At 34.9% G+C, this 15,459-nt stretch overlaps 1 protein-coding gene across 1 annotated transcript; it reads right to left on the reverse strand.

Moving 5' to 3' along the window:
* Positions 1–1,788: 1,788 nt before the first annotated feature.
* LOC128553305 (uncharacterized) lies at positions 1,789–15,206 on the reverse strand. Its single transcript, XM_053534437.1, has 4 exons — positions 14,893–15,206; positions 12,891–12,911; positions 3,086–3,268; positions 1,789–2,317 (listed from the first exon to the last, which is right to left on the reverse strand). The coding sequence occupies exons 1-4, from the start codon at positions 15,142–15,144 to the stop codon at positions 2,123–2,125; spliced, it is 651 nt and encodes a 216-aa protein (XP_053390412.1). The 5' UTR covers positions 15,145–15,206; the 3' UTR covers positions 1,789–2,122.
* Between the last annotated feature and the right edge of the window lie 253 nt (positions 15,207–15,459).

The raw sequence follows: 15,459 nt of genomic DNA on the forward strand, positions 1-15,459 counted from the left end.
TCGAATATTCCTACAAATATATTTTTTGTAAGTAAGACTATTTTGTGCAATAATTGAAATATTGATTCAATCTTCAGAAATATTCATTTATGGAGACAGTATATCGAGGGCTTAGAGCGAAACTGGTCTATATGTTTTCAATGATTTAAGTGCTGGGAAGTGTAGCTAGATATACTATAACAAATAATTTGATTAGGCAGTTCAAGAAAGTATCCGCAACCCCTTCCCCTCTTAGGAAGGCATTTCACCCCCAGATAGCCCCATTGGACACATCCCTAAAACGGTTGGACTGGAATAAGCAGGAAAGACATCCCTTGGACAAAAATATTTGACAGAAAGTACCCCCTGAACAACCTATGGAAGACATTATTTCAAGAAAATTCACCCCTCTGGACAAGCCGTTGCGAATTACCCTCCTAGACGGGCTCCCCAAGGACAACCAGCGGAAGGCGTTTTCCTGGAAAAACGTCCCCTGGACAAGCCGTTTTAAAAGACCTCGCCAATCCTCCTGGACGGGCACCCTCTGGACAGCCAATGGAAGGCATTGTTTATGAAAAATCTTCCCCCGGACAAGTCGTCTCAAATGAATCCCCGAGAAGGGCATCCCCTGGACATCCTATATAAGGCATTTTCCTAAACAAACCTCGACAAGCTGTTACCGTAGACAACCCCCGGATTTGTTCCCTCTATGGAAGGCACTTTCTTGAACTCCCTGCTCCCCCATCTGAACAAGTCGTCTCAAATGAATCCCCGAGAAAGGCATCCCCTGGACATCCTATAGAAGGCATTTTTCATAAACAAACCCTCGAAAAATCTTCCCCCGGACAAGTCGTCTAAAATGAATCCCCGAGAAGGGCATCCCCTGGACATCCTATAGAAGGCATTTTCCTAAACAAACCTCGACAAACTGTCTCCGTAGACAATCCCCAGATTGGTTCCTTCTATGGAAGGCATTTTCCTGAACTCCCTGCTCCCCGCTTTCTGGACAAGCCGTCTCAAAAGACTTCTCAAATCCCACCAGGACTGGGCTATTTTGATATTTGTTTTCTGGCTTGTTTCGTCGAGCCTTTAAGGGTGCTTCCCTTGTTATAAATAATATACAAGAGCATTTTTGTGTTTTATTTTGCTTGCCTTCTGTTGCCTTTGCGTATGTTAGGGTTTCACCTGGCGGGGGTAGCTTTTACATTGTCCTGTGACTTTGAAACATGGTGGGTGGTAAGGGTGAGGTTAATTGCAAACCGGTTTAAGCTCTCCAGTGGTGGTTTTGCCACTGACCATTCCAAGGCGGTGTCCCACTGTGTTCCTTTATTTGTTTTTTTCCTTGTGTGTTTGCCTTTCCATGTTGGATACTAATCCTTGTTGTGTTTTTTTCGTTAGACATAAAATTTGTAAAGCTAGCTTTTACGGTAGAGAACTTTCTATAGCAAAAATAGGAGCTATATAGGGTTGAGTTTTAAATAAAAATAGCAACCACAGTGACTTTGTCGCTGCTGTTGCTGCTGCTGCTGCTGGATACGCTTGACTGATATCACTGTGTTTGTTGGTTGTGTCTCAACATAACACATACAGAATATGGAATCAGTCAAGCGTATCCAGCAGCAGCAGGCATAAATCATGACCTGTCACCATTAATTACATATAATTAAGGAGCAGGATCATTATTCAATTTCAATGATAACGTTAAAAGAGTGATTACACCAAACAGGAAGTGACTACTCAAAAGTAAGCCAAAATGTAGTTTCATGCTGTTGATGAAATCTGGTATAATGAGTCATACAAGGATGTGGCAGTTATATTTCTGGCTTAGCTTTATTGCTTATCGTATTGAGAAATGATCAAGACTATTTTCATTGTGAATTTCCAGGTATTAGTTTTATTCTTTGAGAACGGTTATTTACATAGGAGCATTTTCAGAAGGTGTTGCTTTTCAGAACAGATTAGTTTTCTTATATGTAATATAACATGTCAATAGTTTTAATAAGAAGACATGTCATACTAAATGACCATATATAGTTTTCATATCATTGAAATAAAGTACTGAAAATAAGGTCACAAGATTTTATTGTTTATACGAAATAAAAAAAAAGGGAACTGAATTAGTAGACGGTAACTTAAATACATATCAGGAACTTACAAAGCTGAATTGGTGTCTTTTGAAATACTCGTTCATGTCGTCAGCATATTTCGTCTCTTTCAGTAAAGCTTCTTTTAATTTCTTTGCTGCCTTGACCGAAAATTGTTCAAAGAATTTAGGCAGAGTTTTGTAATCTTGTATGTCTTTTAGTTCAGGCTCCACTTCTTTTAGTATGTCATTAAACTGAAAATCAAAAAGAAAAAAATTATAAAAAAATGATATGTATCCAATGATGGCTAGAGTAGATGGGTAATCACTTCAAAATGCAACCGAGCACGAAACGGACAAGTTATATATGTCATTAAACATAAAATAATCTAACATCAGCAGATATAAACACAACAAAAAGGCACAGGATATTAACAATCTTGTATTACACAATTTAAACGTCATAATTTAATTGTCATGCAGCAGAATGTGTGTAAAGGCGGACGTCCCTTTCCGTACATCCTATTCACATGTTACCTCTTATGTATTGTAAACGCATGTTTGATTAAAGCTTGTGGATTTTGGTACAGCTTTAATTAGTCAGTGGTCATTGATTTAAAAGGACATATATATTAAGATCAAATAATAAATGGCTTTAGATAACTGGAATATTTTCTGTATTAATTTCTCTTACTGATGCGTAGTGAAAAGCGTCAAGGTATACAACACATGTCTTAACATATGAGAAAAATGGAAAAAAGCAATTACATGACTGTGTAATCCTGTTTTGCAGGTAGCATAGATTACCTTTTCACTGCACTAAAAAACCCGAGATAGAATTTAGGTAGACAAACGGTTTTCACTTATCAATTTTCGTTTTAAATAAAGGTTGTTTAAGTTATGATAAGTCCCTAAAGTATACTTATATATTATGAACTGTCGCTTATAATTACTTCCAATTAAGGAGCAGCGATCATTATGTTTAGTTTCAACGATAGCGTTAAATAGATATCAGGAACTTACAAAACGGTTTAGGTGTGTTTTGAAATACTCGTTCGGGTCGTCAGCATATTCCTTCTCTTTCTGTAAAGCTGTTGTTAATTTCTTTGCAGACCTGTCTGACAATAGTTCATTGAATTCAGGCAGAGTTTTACAATTGCTTTCGTTCATCTGTTCAGCTTGCGCTTCCTTAATTAAGTCCTCAAACTAAAAATTAAAAACATTCAACTTTAAATAAAACCAGTTAACGAATTTCGTAGCACTTTTCAAAAAAATAAATGTTAAAAGTAACACAAGGTACGCGTTTTACTCGGACAAAATCTCGCTAAGAAAAGAAACGTATTTATAAGATTTCCACCAAACCACAGCCTGTAAACACTGACTCCCTCTCTTTATGGAAGTGAGTTGAAAAAGGAGCCAGTGATACTTCCGAGGCAACGCTAATGATCGAAACTATACGAGAATTGTAAACAAAGAAAGAGGGTGTCTTTTTCCTTTCAGTAACAAATTTTAGACCTTATTTTAAAAAGGGCAATGTTGTTCTACTAAGAAATGGTTACACTTTTATTTAAGCAGATCGATTGGCAGAGTGAAGGCATTTCTTGACGTGAGAACTTTTGAAAGTTTGGAAATTAGACTGTTCAAAACAGAGTGGACACATGTCTATATATTTCGCCTTATTTACACAAATCAGATATTTCAAAGACATCATTTGAATCTTGTTGAAAAGAATGTCTTATTGCATCTTTTCGACGGGGTTCACCTTTCTGTGTGTATTTATGACTAAGAGGAGGAGCCAGCGTGACAGCGAAGGCGCTAAGAACAAGAGTGGGGACCAATGTTCTTTTAAACTATCAGCAAGCTTTTCGTTTCCCCTAACGGTTGTTTTCCTTATCTTTAATGTTACATGTTTAATAGCCCTCGAACAAAGGGTCATTAGTTGTATGTGATATTTTAATGTAAAGGGAATTTCCTATTTGACAACAGTTATCATGGCCAATGACATTTTGAAATTGAACTCAGTAGTGTAAACTATGCGGCAGTGGTTTTGTATACACATTTTATCTACTCTTAACATTACTATTTTTATTTTGAATAATTATGTAAAGTCACATATAAGTTTTATTGAAAGTCTTATTAATGGACATGTTCATTACAGTAGCCTAGTACAGTTTTAATAAAGAAATATGAAAACAGTTGCCACTAACATAAGTATTACACATGCTCTAAAAGATATTGAAAATGTCATGCTTTTGTGAAATTAATTTAATTCCCTATAACAATTGGAGGGAAATAGTTTTGACGCTGCCTGTGTCCATTTCTCTGTCGTTCTACAGCTGTATATACAAACGATAACAACATATTTAACTCAAATTCACAATGACTTTTGAATACACAGCTGCTATGGCTTCAGAACGACAGATAAACGGACACGGACAATGACAAAACAATATTCCTTTGATTTTAATAGGTGGATAAATATCTCCAAAACATGCCGTTTCTAATTCGAATATTGTAAATCTAGTAAATAAGCGCATATTCGAATATAAGCGCATATCAAAATTAAAAATAAAAAAGACGTTTCAGAAAAACCTAAACAAAATGCTTCAAAATGATCAGATCAAGACTAAAGTATTACACACGGTCATAAATGTTATATATCCTTTCAGCAGCCGTAACGTAATAAAACGTATTAGCGTCTGATGACCCTTTCACGCTTCCTAAGAATCAACATTTATTATATTATTTAATTTAGAAAATATTTCTGAAAGGTCTAGGTTTGTAGCTCCCAAATACATCCAAAGCATATACTGACACTTTCAGACAACATCAAAAAGGACCTTTTCTAACGATTTGACGAAGATCCAAAAATTTCCATATACCCTTGCTCCGTTACGGACCCCTTTGGGATTTGTGTTTATTCCGAGTGCAAATAGTTTTTCATAGATAAAAACTGACATGTCGTGCTAAAACCTAGGTATTTTCAAATTGTTAGAAGGTGCTGAAAATTGACTCCTCATAAGCAAAAAAAAAAAACAACCAAAAGAAACAAAAAGCAAACAAACAAAAACGCACTTACATTTAGACGGGATGAACCCTGGTTATTGGCCAATGCCCAAATGCCAATGCGACTTTCTTTTTCAGGTTTAGCCTGTGTGCTTTTTATTTTCTTTACTTCCGGGAAAAGCTGAAGGTCATCTGACGTCATTTTTTGTGTTTGCGAGATTGTATAAAAATATGATGGCCTTCCTAAGGTTGTAAATAACCAACGTTAACGTTTTAATTTTGTTTTGTTTCATAATTTGAAATCATAGGAAATATCTCTACATTGTTAGACCTATGTAAGTAGAAGTGAAATAATCTTCAAATCTACTCTATTTCATCTTTGGTTTTACATTTTCTTGGCATGTCGACTTACTGACGGGATTAAAATGTTTAGTTCGTATTTGTTGTCTTCAGTTTTGAATGAAACTCCTGAGATTAGGGGCAGTTTGACTTACATGTTGATAAGTATAAATATTGTCGTTTCTAGTTACAAATGACTTGCTAAGCATTACTAAGTCATACTTTGGTACTTTACTCTATTCTCTAAAATTATTCGCGATTGGTCCTCTTTTGTAATCATTTTCTTTTTCCCTTGTCTAGCTAATTTTTATTTTTACCTGAAGTTCTAAAGGATGTAATTGTCCTAGTGATTGAGTACTCAGTTATATGTAAAACATTTACTACCTGTATTACGAACCCGAAACCAAGAGAAATATTTTTCTTCTGCGAGTGATTCTTATTTTTGATAAAAGTTTTAAAGAACTGATTGAATTTTACATTAGATTGCTCAGAAATGTAAAAGTTATATTTACAATCTATTTTTCAGTGATGTTTTACTTTTTACAAACAAACTGGTAGCAAGGTGCCCCCATGTTCAAGTTGTTAAGATTGTTAGTACCAAATCAACTGGCTATTGTCTCAGTGGGTTCGATCCTTGCTCAGATCGCCATGAAAGCCTTCTTCCAGCCGGATTTTGGAAGGCGTCAAACCATGCCTGAAATATGCCCAGAGAGCCATCTCGAGTTTTCTTCAGTAATTAAAGCTAGAAAACTGCCATATGTCTTGAACTGTATCGGTGTGAAGTAAAACTTACAACATATGTTAAACATAAGATTTCTTCAAGACCTGGGCAATGGAGTTCTATTTTATTTGCGTTTTTATCAGACCAAAACAATTTAGAAATACTAGTATGTGGGATAATAACTTTTAGCTATAAAATTTAGTAACGTTATTTAATATTCCTAATTGAAACAAGCCTTTATACAAGTGCATCAGTAAAACTTTTACTAAAACTTTTAAAACTTTAAGAGCGTGACTAAACACACAACATATCAAATTGAAAATTAAGGCGTTATTCCGAGAATAAACAAACTTTGTAATCGTATCGATTGCCAGAACGTTTTCACTCTTCAATAAAATTCTAAAGTCTGTTGGTCATGAAGACTTTTGTCGTACGAAAAGTCCCTTATATTAAAAAATAAATAAATGTTCGAGTGCCATTACACATGTTACAATAGAGACAAGAGGAGCATATATATCTCAATACAGTTTGAAGAAAACAGACCGTTTGCTAATAACTTATAAGCGTTATACGCCCTGATATTAAATGTGCATTGACCCCCACTTTAATTTTTAGCGCCTCCTCCGCTGGCTCCTTGTCTTTACCAAAAATACACATAAATCGGCGAAACCCGTTAAGAAATCACGTAGATTATATAGTAACAAGAGCTCGTCGAACACGAAATGCCCCCCTTGATGCATTCAGTAATTGCACAAGGAACAGAAATTATATGCTCACTGTAAACAAAAGTTCTACCGTTCTGGTTCAATCTGACCTTGACCTTTAACCTAACAAGAGATCAGAGTGATCTTGGCGCCCACCACTGAGCCATTTTTGAATGTTTTAAATTTCAAGACTAGCTCAAGGTCAAAATGAAGGTCAAATTTCATATCGGTACAAAACAATGTGTATGTGGTCCAAATTTGAAAGCTGTGGCTTGAGAAATGTGAAAGTAGCTCACTAGATCAATTTCAAGGTCAAAGTTCATTTCGGTAGACAGAACTATGCATGTGCTTCAAATTTGGAGCCTGTACCTTCAGAAATGTGAAAGTAGGTAATAGGTAAAATTCAATGTCAAATTTCAAGTCAGAACACAAAAATATGCATGCGGTCAAAATTTGAAGCTGTAGCTTCAGAAATGTGAAAGTAGGCCACTAGGTCAATCTCAAGATCAAAGTTCATTTTGGTACACAAAACTATGCATGTGGTTCAAATTTGAAGGCTGTAGCTTGAGAAATGTGAAAAAAGGTCACTAGGTCAAAATCAAGGTCAAATTTTATTTCGAAACACAAAAAACTGTGCGCGTGGTCCAAATTTGAAGCCTGTACCTTCAGAAATGTGAAAATAGGTCACTAGGTCAATCTCAAGATCAAGAGTTCATTTCGGTACACAAAACTATGCTTGTGGTTCAAATTTGAAGGCTGTAGCTTGAGAAATGTGAAAAAAAGGTCACTAGGTCAAAATCAAGGTCATATTTTATTTCGGAACACAAAACTAAGCATGTGGTTCAAATTTGAAGGCTGTAGCTTGAGAAATGTGAAAGAAGGTTACTAGGTCAAAATCAAGGTCAAATTTTACTTCGAAACACAAAACTGTGCGCGTGGTCCAAATTTGAAGCCTGTACCTTCAGAAATGTGGAAGTAGGTCACTAGGTCAATCTCAAGATCAAAGTTCATTTCGGTACACAAAACTATGCTTGTGGTTCAAATTTGAAGGCTGTAGCTTGAGAAATGTGAAAAAAGGTCACTAGATCAAAATCAAGGTCATATTTTATTTCGGAACACAAAACTAAGCATGTGGTCAAAATTTGAAGTCTGTAGCTTCAAAAATGTGAAAGTAGGACACTTGGTCAATAACAATGTCAAATTTTGTTTCGGTACATAAACCTATGCATGTGGTCCAAATTTTTAAGGCTGTAGCTACAGAAATGTGAAAGTAGGTCACTAGGTCAAAATCAAGGTCAACTAATGTCAAGCTTCATCTTGCCACTCAAAACTATACATGTGGTCCAAATCTGAATGATGTAGGTTATGGACATGAAGATTCCAAGTTTTTTGCCTATATAAGTCTTTATGAACCATGTGACCCCCAGGGAGGGGCCATATTTGACCCTAGAGGGATAATTTGAACAAACTTGGTAGAGAACCACTAGATGATGCTACATTACAACTATCAAAGCCCTAGTCTTTGTGGTTTGGTCAAGAAGATTTTCAAAGTTTTTCCCTATAAAAGTCTATATAAACCATGTGACCCCCAGGGCGAGGCCATATTTGACCCTTGGGGAATAATTTGAACAATCTTAGTAGAGGACCACTAGATGATGTCATATACAAAATATCAAAGCCCTTGGCCCTGTGGTTTTGGACAAGAGGTTTTTCAAAGTTTTTTCCTATATAATTCTATATAAACCATATGACCCCTAGGTGGGGCCATATTTGACCCCAGGGAAATAACCTGAACAATCTTGGTAGAAGACTACTAGATTTTGATACATACCAAATATAAAAGCCCTAGGCCCTGTGGTTTTGGACAAAAAGATCAGAAACTGTTTAACTGTTCCTGGCCAATGTGACCTTGACCTTTGACCTAATGACCTCAAAATCAATAGGAGTCATCTGCTGGTCATGATCAACCTCAGTATCAATTTTCCTGACATTAGGCCCAAGCGTTCTTGAGTTATTGCCCGGAAACCATTTTCCTGTTCCTGGTCACTGTGTCCGTGACCTTTGTCATACTAACTTCAAAACCAATAGGGGTCATCTGCTGGTCACGACCAACCTCCCTATAAACTTTCATGACCCTAGGCCTAAGCGTTCTTACATTCCGACCGACCGACCTACCGACACACCGTCCGACAGACCGACCGACATCTGAAAAACAATATACCCCTCCTTCTTCGAAGGGGGGCATAATAAGACATTCTTTTCAACAACATCCGTAGGATGACTTTGAAATCTCTCCCTTGTGTAAATAAGGCGGAAATATATAGAGGATATTCAAGTTTTTTTTTTGCATGAATATGGTTTTTATTTTATTCATGCCAAAACTTGAATTTTCTGTTTATTATATTCACAAATGATTTAAAACGTCTTTTGTTTACAGAACGAGCGACAACAACAACGATGCATTTTCCGTACAGCCGAAATTTAGTTTTATTTTAGAAAGAAACAAAAAAAACGTTAACTTTACAGCATCCGCAGATGAAAGTGAAGTTGTACGAGTTGCGTACAACACGCAGTTTCCGTTAATTTCGACATATTGTTGTGGTTTTCTTTTCTGGCGTTTCTCAAAGTTCTCCCGAGTAATGTCCTTCGCGTAAGGTTAAATGTCGTTTACTCGTACATATACCGGTATAGTAGGCGCACGTCGATCATTGTAAATTCTATATTTTTACTTGAAATAGTTTGCTTCACTATCCATATACAGTTTTTGTTTTCTCCTTCAAATGGTAGATCTACCAAAGTAACTGCCCAGGAAAATACCAAAGTAGTTCCGGAAAGCCAGTGAAAATATAGAAAAAATGTTTCAGTGCAGTGAAAATATAGGCAAACATGTTTCACTGAAGTGAAAAATAAAAAAAAGTGGAAATTATATTTCATCAATATTTTCCAGTATTTCATTAGTATGTATATGATAAATAGACAATGCCAGGTTTCGGTTTAAACCGGCCCTAATCAAAAGTTCTCACATCACGAAACGCATTCGCTCTGCAGATCGACCTATATACATAACAGTATAACCATTTCTGAATTAAACTGAATTGCCCGCTCTTTAATTTGTTACAGAAAGTAAAAAAATAAACTCACCTTCTTTCTTTGTTTACATATCTCGTAAAGTTCCGGTCATTAGATCCGCCTCGGAATATCACTGGCTCTTTTTTTTTCAACTCATCGCCGTACAGAGATGGAGCCAGTGTGTACAGGCCGTGCAAACATTCAATTGCTAAAGTGTAGATGTAGGTACAGTATGTTTGAGGGATTTAATCAAACGCTCCTCAAACTAGGTAAGAAATGTCAAGTACTTTTATTTGGTAGGAATTGTAAATTAAAAGTAAAAGTGTTTAATACTTAAGTCAAACGAGTTTGCACAGGTGTTACAAGTTTGTACAGCATTTGAACACCAATATGTTAATGTCTAAAATGTCTTTATTACTCTTCCTAAATTAACTAAAGCGATTCTAAAACCGTTCTTAAAATTACGAGGTATGACTAAGGAAACTTCAAATAAAGGCAACCCAAAATGTTTAAGGGGCCGATCATTTGAACTTCTCAGTTAAGGGTATGTGGATTCACATTGAGCCAAATTTAGTACCTTTTTGTTTAAATGAAATTCATTTTGTTTTATCAGAACATGGAAGTCAAATGTTGAGAAGACGAAACACATTTTCTTCGCTTTTCATTTTTTTTAAATTTTACTTATAAGCATAGATACAGATATGCACTTTGCATTGAGTAGTTCACTTAAGTACAGGAAATAGCTTAATGCAGTTTTGTTGTATTACACTTCTTTGATCAGATTATTTTATAAAAAGCAGGTGGTCCTTAACTTAAAACGTATAATTTATTTGGATCTATGACGTCATAGGCAGCGGCCATTTTGAATTCTATTTTTAGAATGACATCATCTTTCTATTTTAAAAATGTCTTCACAATGTTATAAATAGAAACGATCGTTATAAATCTATTTTAAGACTGTCATACTGAAAGTTACTTCATGTTCTATTTATAGTAAATATCTCCCGGAAATATACGGAGCTGACTCGTATACCTATCTAGGGCGTGATCGCGCAGATTTAGGGTCAGGTGCTCAGCCGTAGACGGGCAGATGACATGGAAACAAAGTATTACAAGATAATCAAATAAAACTATATTAATTATATTTAATCATATAGATTCATCAGAGTATTTGCAATTTATAGCATAGTTAACACTGTAGTAAGAACTAAATATGGGCATGCTGACATATTTTATTGCCCAATCGGATTACGTCAAGGATGTAGTTTGCGCCCAATATCATTTTCTCTTTTTATAAACGAATTAAATGATATACATGTAATTTTAAAAGCGGTTTGAGAGGTATTCAATTATTTCCTGATATTACCGAAATATTTCTGCTTAATATTTGCGGATGATGTTGCACTTTAAGCTGATACTATATATTGGACTACTTAATAATTTAGAAAACTTTTGTAATACATATAAACTATCGGCAAATGTAGCTAAACACAAAATTGTAGTTTTTAAGAGAGGCGGTGCACTGACTAGACGTGAAAAAATGGAAATATGATGAACTTTATATCGAGGCTGTTAATTCATTTACCTATGTGGGTGTACATTTTACAAACAGATTGTCGCTATACAAGATGTCTGAGCATACGTGTGTTAAAGCCTAAAAGGTCTTAAATCAACTTTTTAACTCATTTAACAATTTACCGTATATACCATGCCAAAGTTTTTTTTTTAATCTTTGATATGAAAGTTATGCCTATAACGTTATATGGGGCAGAATATGGGGATTATCAGACGCAGTTTGTTGCAAGAATGTACATATCTATGGTTGTAGGATAAGCATAGGATCATGTAACAATGCAGAAATTGATGATCTAGGGCGTTTTCCTATGTACATCTACTAAAAACTGGCAATAATAGATATATAAAACTATGTTATAATATGCTTCTACACTTTGCTAGACTGGGATATGAAAACTGGGAAGAATCTTAACAAAAATGGTTTTGGGTATATATGGGCAGCACATTATGTCGGAAACCACCTATTGTTTTAACTGAATATGTTCAAAGGCTGAAGGATCAATATTTACAAAATGGGAGAAATCAATGTTGCAATAGTGTTAAATTGTCTTACTACAAAGGTTTTAAATTACAACATGGAAAAGAAAACTATATAGCCTGTGTCGATATTATTAAATATAGAAATCGTTTAGCTGCATTTAGGTCTTATGATAGATCAAGGGAGATACTATAATATTCCAGCGGAAAATCGATTTTGCTTTAACTGTGAATGCACTGTAGAGGATGGGTTACATTTTTTGTTAATATGTCCTTTTTATAATGATCTTTGCGAGAAACATATACCAGCGCATTATTCTACAAACCCGTCGTATATCTTATGTCTTGTACAAGTGAGACATAAATCAGAAATTTAGCTATTACTCTTTAAAAAGAAGAAACGATCTGTTATCTAGTCAGTATTGAAACAATCTATGTCAAATATTTTACTAACACATGCACATGTATTTGCTTAATTTCATATTTTCAAGTTTATGGCAGACCTGCATTTATAAATACACGAACATTTAAATCTTAAATCTATACAAATTATTGCAAGAAAATAAAACCCAGGTACCTCTGTGTGTATTGAGATCTCTATATTTACACAATGAGTTATAGCATTTGAAATACTTATTCAAACGAAAAACGAACGGATATTGGATGTGTATACACGTGCATATATTGTCAATTAATGCATATATATATAGTTAACCAGTCGACAATTATTTATCAGAACTGAGATTATTATTTCAATTTAAATTACAAAGGTGTCATCTCACTTTTTATGTAAGTCTCCGGAAAATTTAATAATATTGTTGATATTCATATGTGCTTTGCCATTGAAGTTTGTCATATTTGCTAAGAAAAAGAGCAATGGTTGGATTTGTTTGAGAAAGCGACAATGGACTTCATACAATCTATAAATTATCCGTACCTGATCTTGTTCCTTTCGAGACTGAAACAGAAAAATGGATATTGTTGAAACCATAATGTTTAAAATTTCAGTTTTAAATTATTTTAGATACAGGATAAATATGCGTCCAATAGAGTCGTTTCTGACGGGGCGCGGGGAGAGTAGATGCGGTTGTAAAAGGAGTAGCTTATTTCATTACCTTTCATGAAGAGATTCAATCAAAGCAAGTCTGCTATTATCTGAATTGGCTGCCCACTGTTATGTGTATTATGATGTGAGTCAAAAGATCTTCTTATAGAGCTATTGTGATCATATAAAAGTATGCTAGAAAAAAATACAGGTTACATTTACAAGTAGTCTAAGGAAAGCATAATACTTATATAGATTAAACTGTATAAAAATGATTCATTACATAGCTGTCCCCAGAGACGGTTTAAAATTAGACTTTCTAGGAAGGGTTGTTGGGAGAGGAACGGGCATACTGATTCAAACATTTTATGTTTTAATTTAAGTCGGCCAAATTATATGCTCACCGGAAGATTTTATTTTTCTTGGGAAGGGGGCCAGCTACACCGTTCTCTATAGATCAGTTAAAAACCAGTGATGCCACTTTTATTATACACCTGGTTTAAGGTCGTGTAAATAACGAGCCGTGCAAATAATGAACATAAGTAACCATACAAATTGCTGCGTTGCATAATATACTTCTTGAGGATCTTTCTAATAAGTCCTTTTCTACGTATACTACAGGCACAGGTGTTTTAATGTAAAGTAAATATTCCCGTAACACACTAAATTATCATTTTGATACGATATACACAATCAATTTAGATGTAGACTCGACTTTAAGTAAACAAATCAAAGCTAGTTATGATGATTTGTATTCCGATGTGATAAATCTATAGAGAAATATTACAGATGTAAGAAAATACGGAGCGAATATTTACTGTATACTGGTTTGGAACCATTTTCCGGACAGGACTAGTTTCTGGACACATGTAATATCCGCTTTATTTCGTTGTAATTCATGTAATTGTTTCGTCTAGATCATTTAGATGTTTGTTCTTCATGTCTACAGCAAACCACTATTTTATAAAGCTGTATAATGTTTTGGTTTTTGATAATAACTCACATGCGTTGACAAAACAACTTTCTGTCTTAACGGGGCATGAAGATAGCATTGCGCACGCGCAGTAGTTCACACATGCCGAGGTATCAAGTGGGGAAGAAATAATCAAACTACATAATGATTGTCTGCTGATAACATGTTCTACTTTTAATTTAACGCTAAAAGTTACGTAAGATGCAGGCCTGTCGATTTTTGCACTAATTTTATTCTATATCTATTGGAATTATCAAGAATTCGTATAAGACGAAAGTCGAGTTTTTTATAGTCAACCTCGGTTTGCTTTCGTAGCTGCTATTGAAAGTCGAGTTACGTTTCGTGCGCAATTTTGAAGAGATGAATGATAAAGAAATGTGTAGCCGAGGTATCAAGTGGGGAAGAAATAATCAAACTACATAATGATTGTCTGCTGATAACATGTTCTACTTTTAATTTAACGTTAAAAGTTACGTAAGATGCAGGCCTTTGCACTAATTTTATTCTATATCTATTGGAATTATCAAGAATTCGTATAAGACGAAAATCGAGTTACGTTTTGTTCGCAATTTTGAAGAGATGAATGATAAAGAAATGTGTAGAAATAGTTTAATTACTTATTTTGATATCAAATTAACAATAAAACACTGTCAAAATATTTGTTTGGAAACTGGTTTACCTGACGGGAAAAATATCTCATTTTAGTGACCCCATTTGAGGCCCCATGGAACCAATATTGTACGTCACAACGCGATGCTGATTACAGCATCGGATGTGGAAGGAGCTGAAGTTTGCGCAGTCTGATCTTCATTTAGATCAAATATTTGTTTAGGGAATAATGGAGCCGAAATATGAAAATGTGTCGGGAAAACGGCTCCTAACCAGTAATCATTGACAATATCAAAGTTTAAATACAGGTACCTGATGTAATAACATATACCAAAGTGAATGATATACTAGCATAATTCCAATGATAACAATATGGATGAAGCTCCAGCGATCTAAAAACGTAAGGTACCAAACAGGAGGAAGTCTTGAATAGATGGCTATCCATTGTAGTACAGATGCGGATATTCCAGAAGTGCAGAGGGTGATTCGTACACCTATTTGATCTTTGAATCCAAAAGAAGTCAAGGCAACGGTAAAATACAATGGGTAGGAAGCGAAATACATGGATCCATATGCTGCAGGTTTTCTAGTTAGCTTTAGAGTGAAGTTCAAGAAGGAGAATGTACCCCCTGGAAACAAAAATAATATAATGAAAATATTAACAGAGATGTGAATAATATCCTCAACCGTATGATACAAAACATTTTTCGAAATTCTGCCACAAATACTATGTATATTTAATGCTTGTTTACAAAATGAACATGAATCTGTAATTTAATATAATTTGAAATTCAGGCCTTGGATTCATTTATACTTAAAACAGAGTAAATTTGTTGTTCACGATATCCGGTCTGCGATAAGTTCGATGCAGCAAGAGGT

Source organism: Mercenaria mercenaria, unplaced genomic scaffold (genome assembly GCF_021730395.1).
Source record: "Mercenaria mercenaria strain notata unplaced genomic scaffold, MADL_Memer_1 contig_3694, whole genome shotgun sequence".
Classification (NCBI taxonomy): domain Eukaryota; kingdom Metazoa; phylum Mollusca; class Bivalvia; order Venerida; family Veneridae; genus Mercenaria; species Mercenaria mercenaria.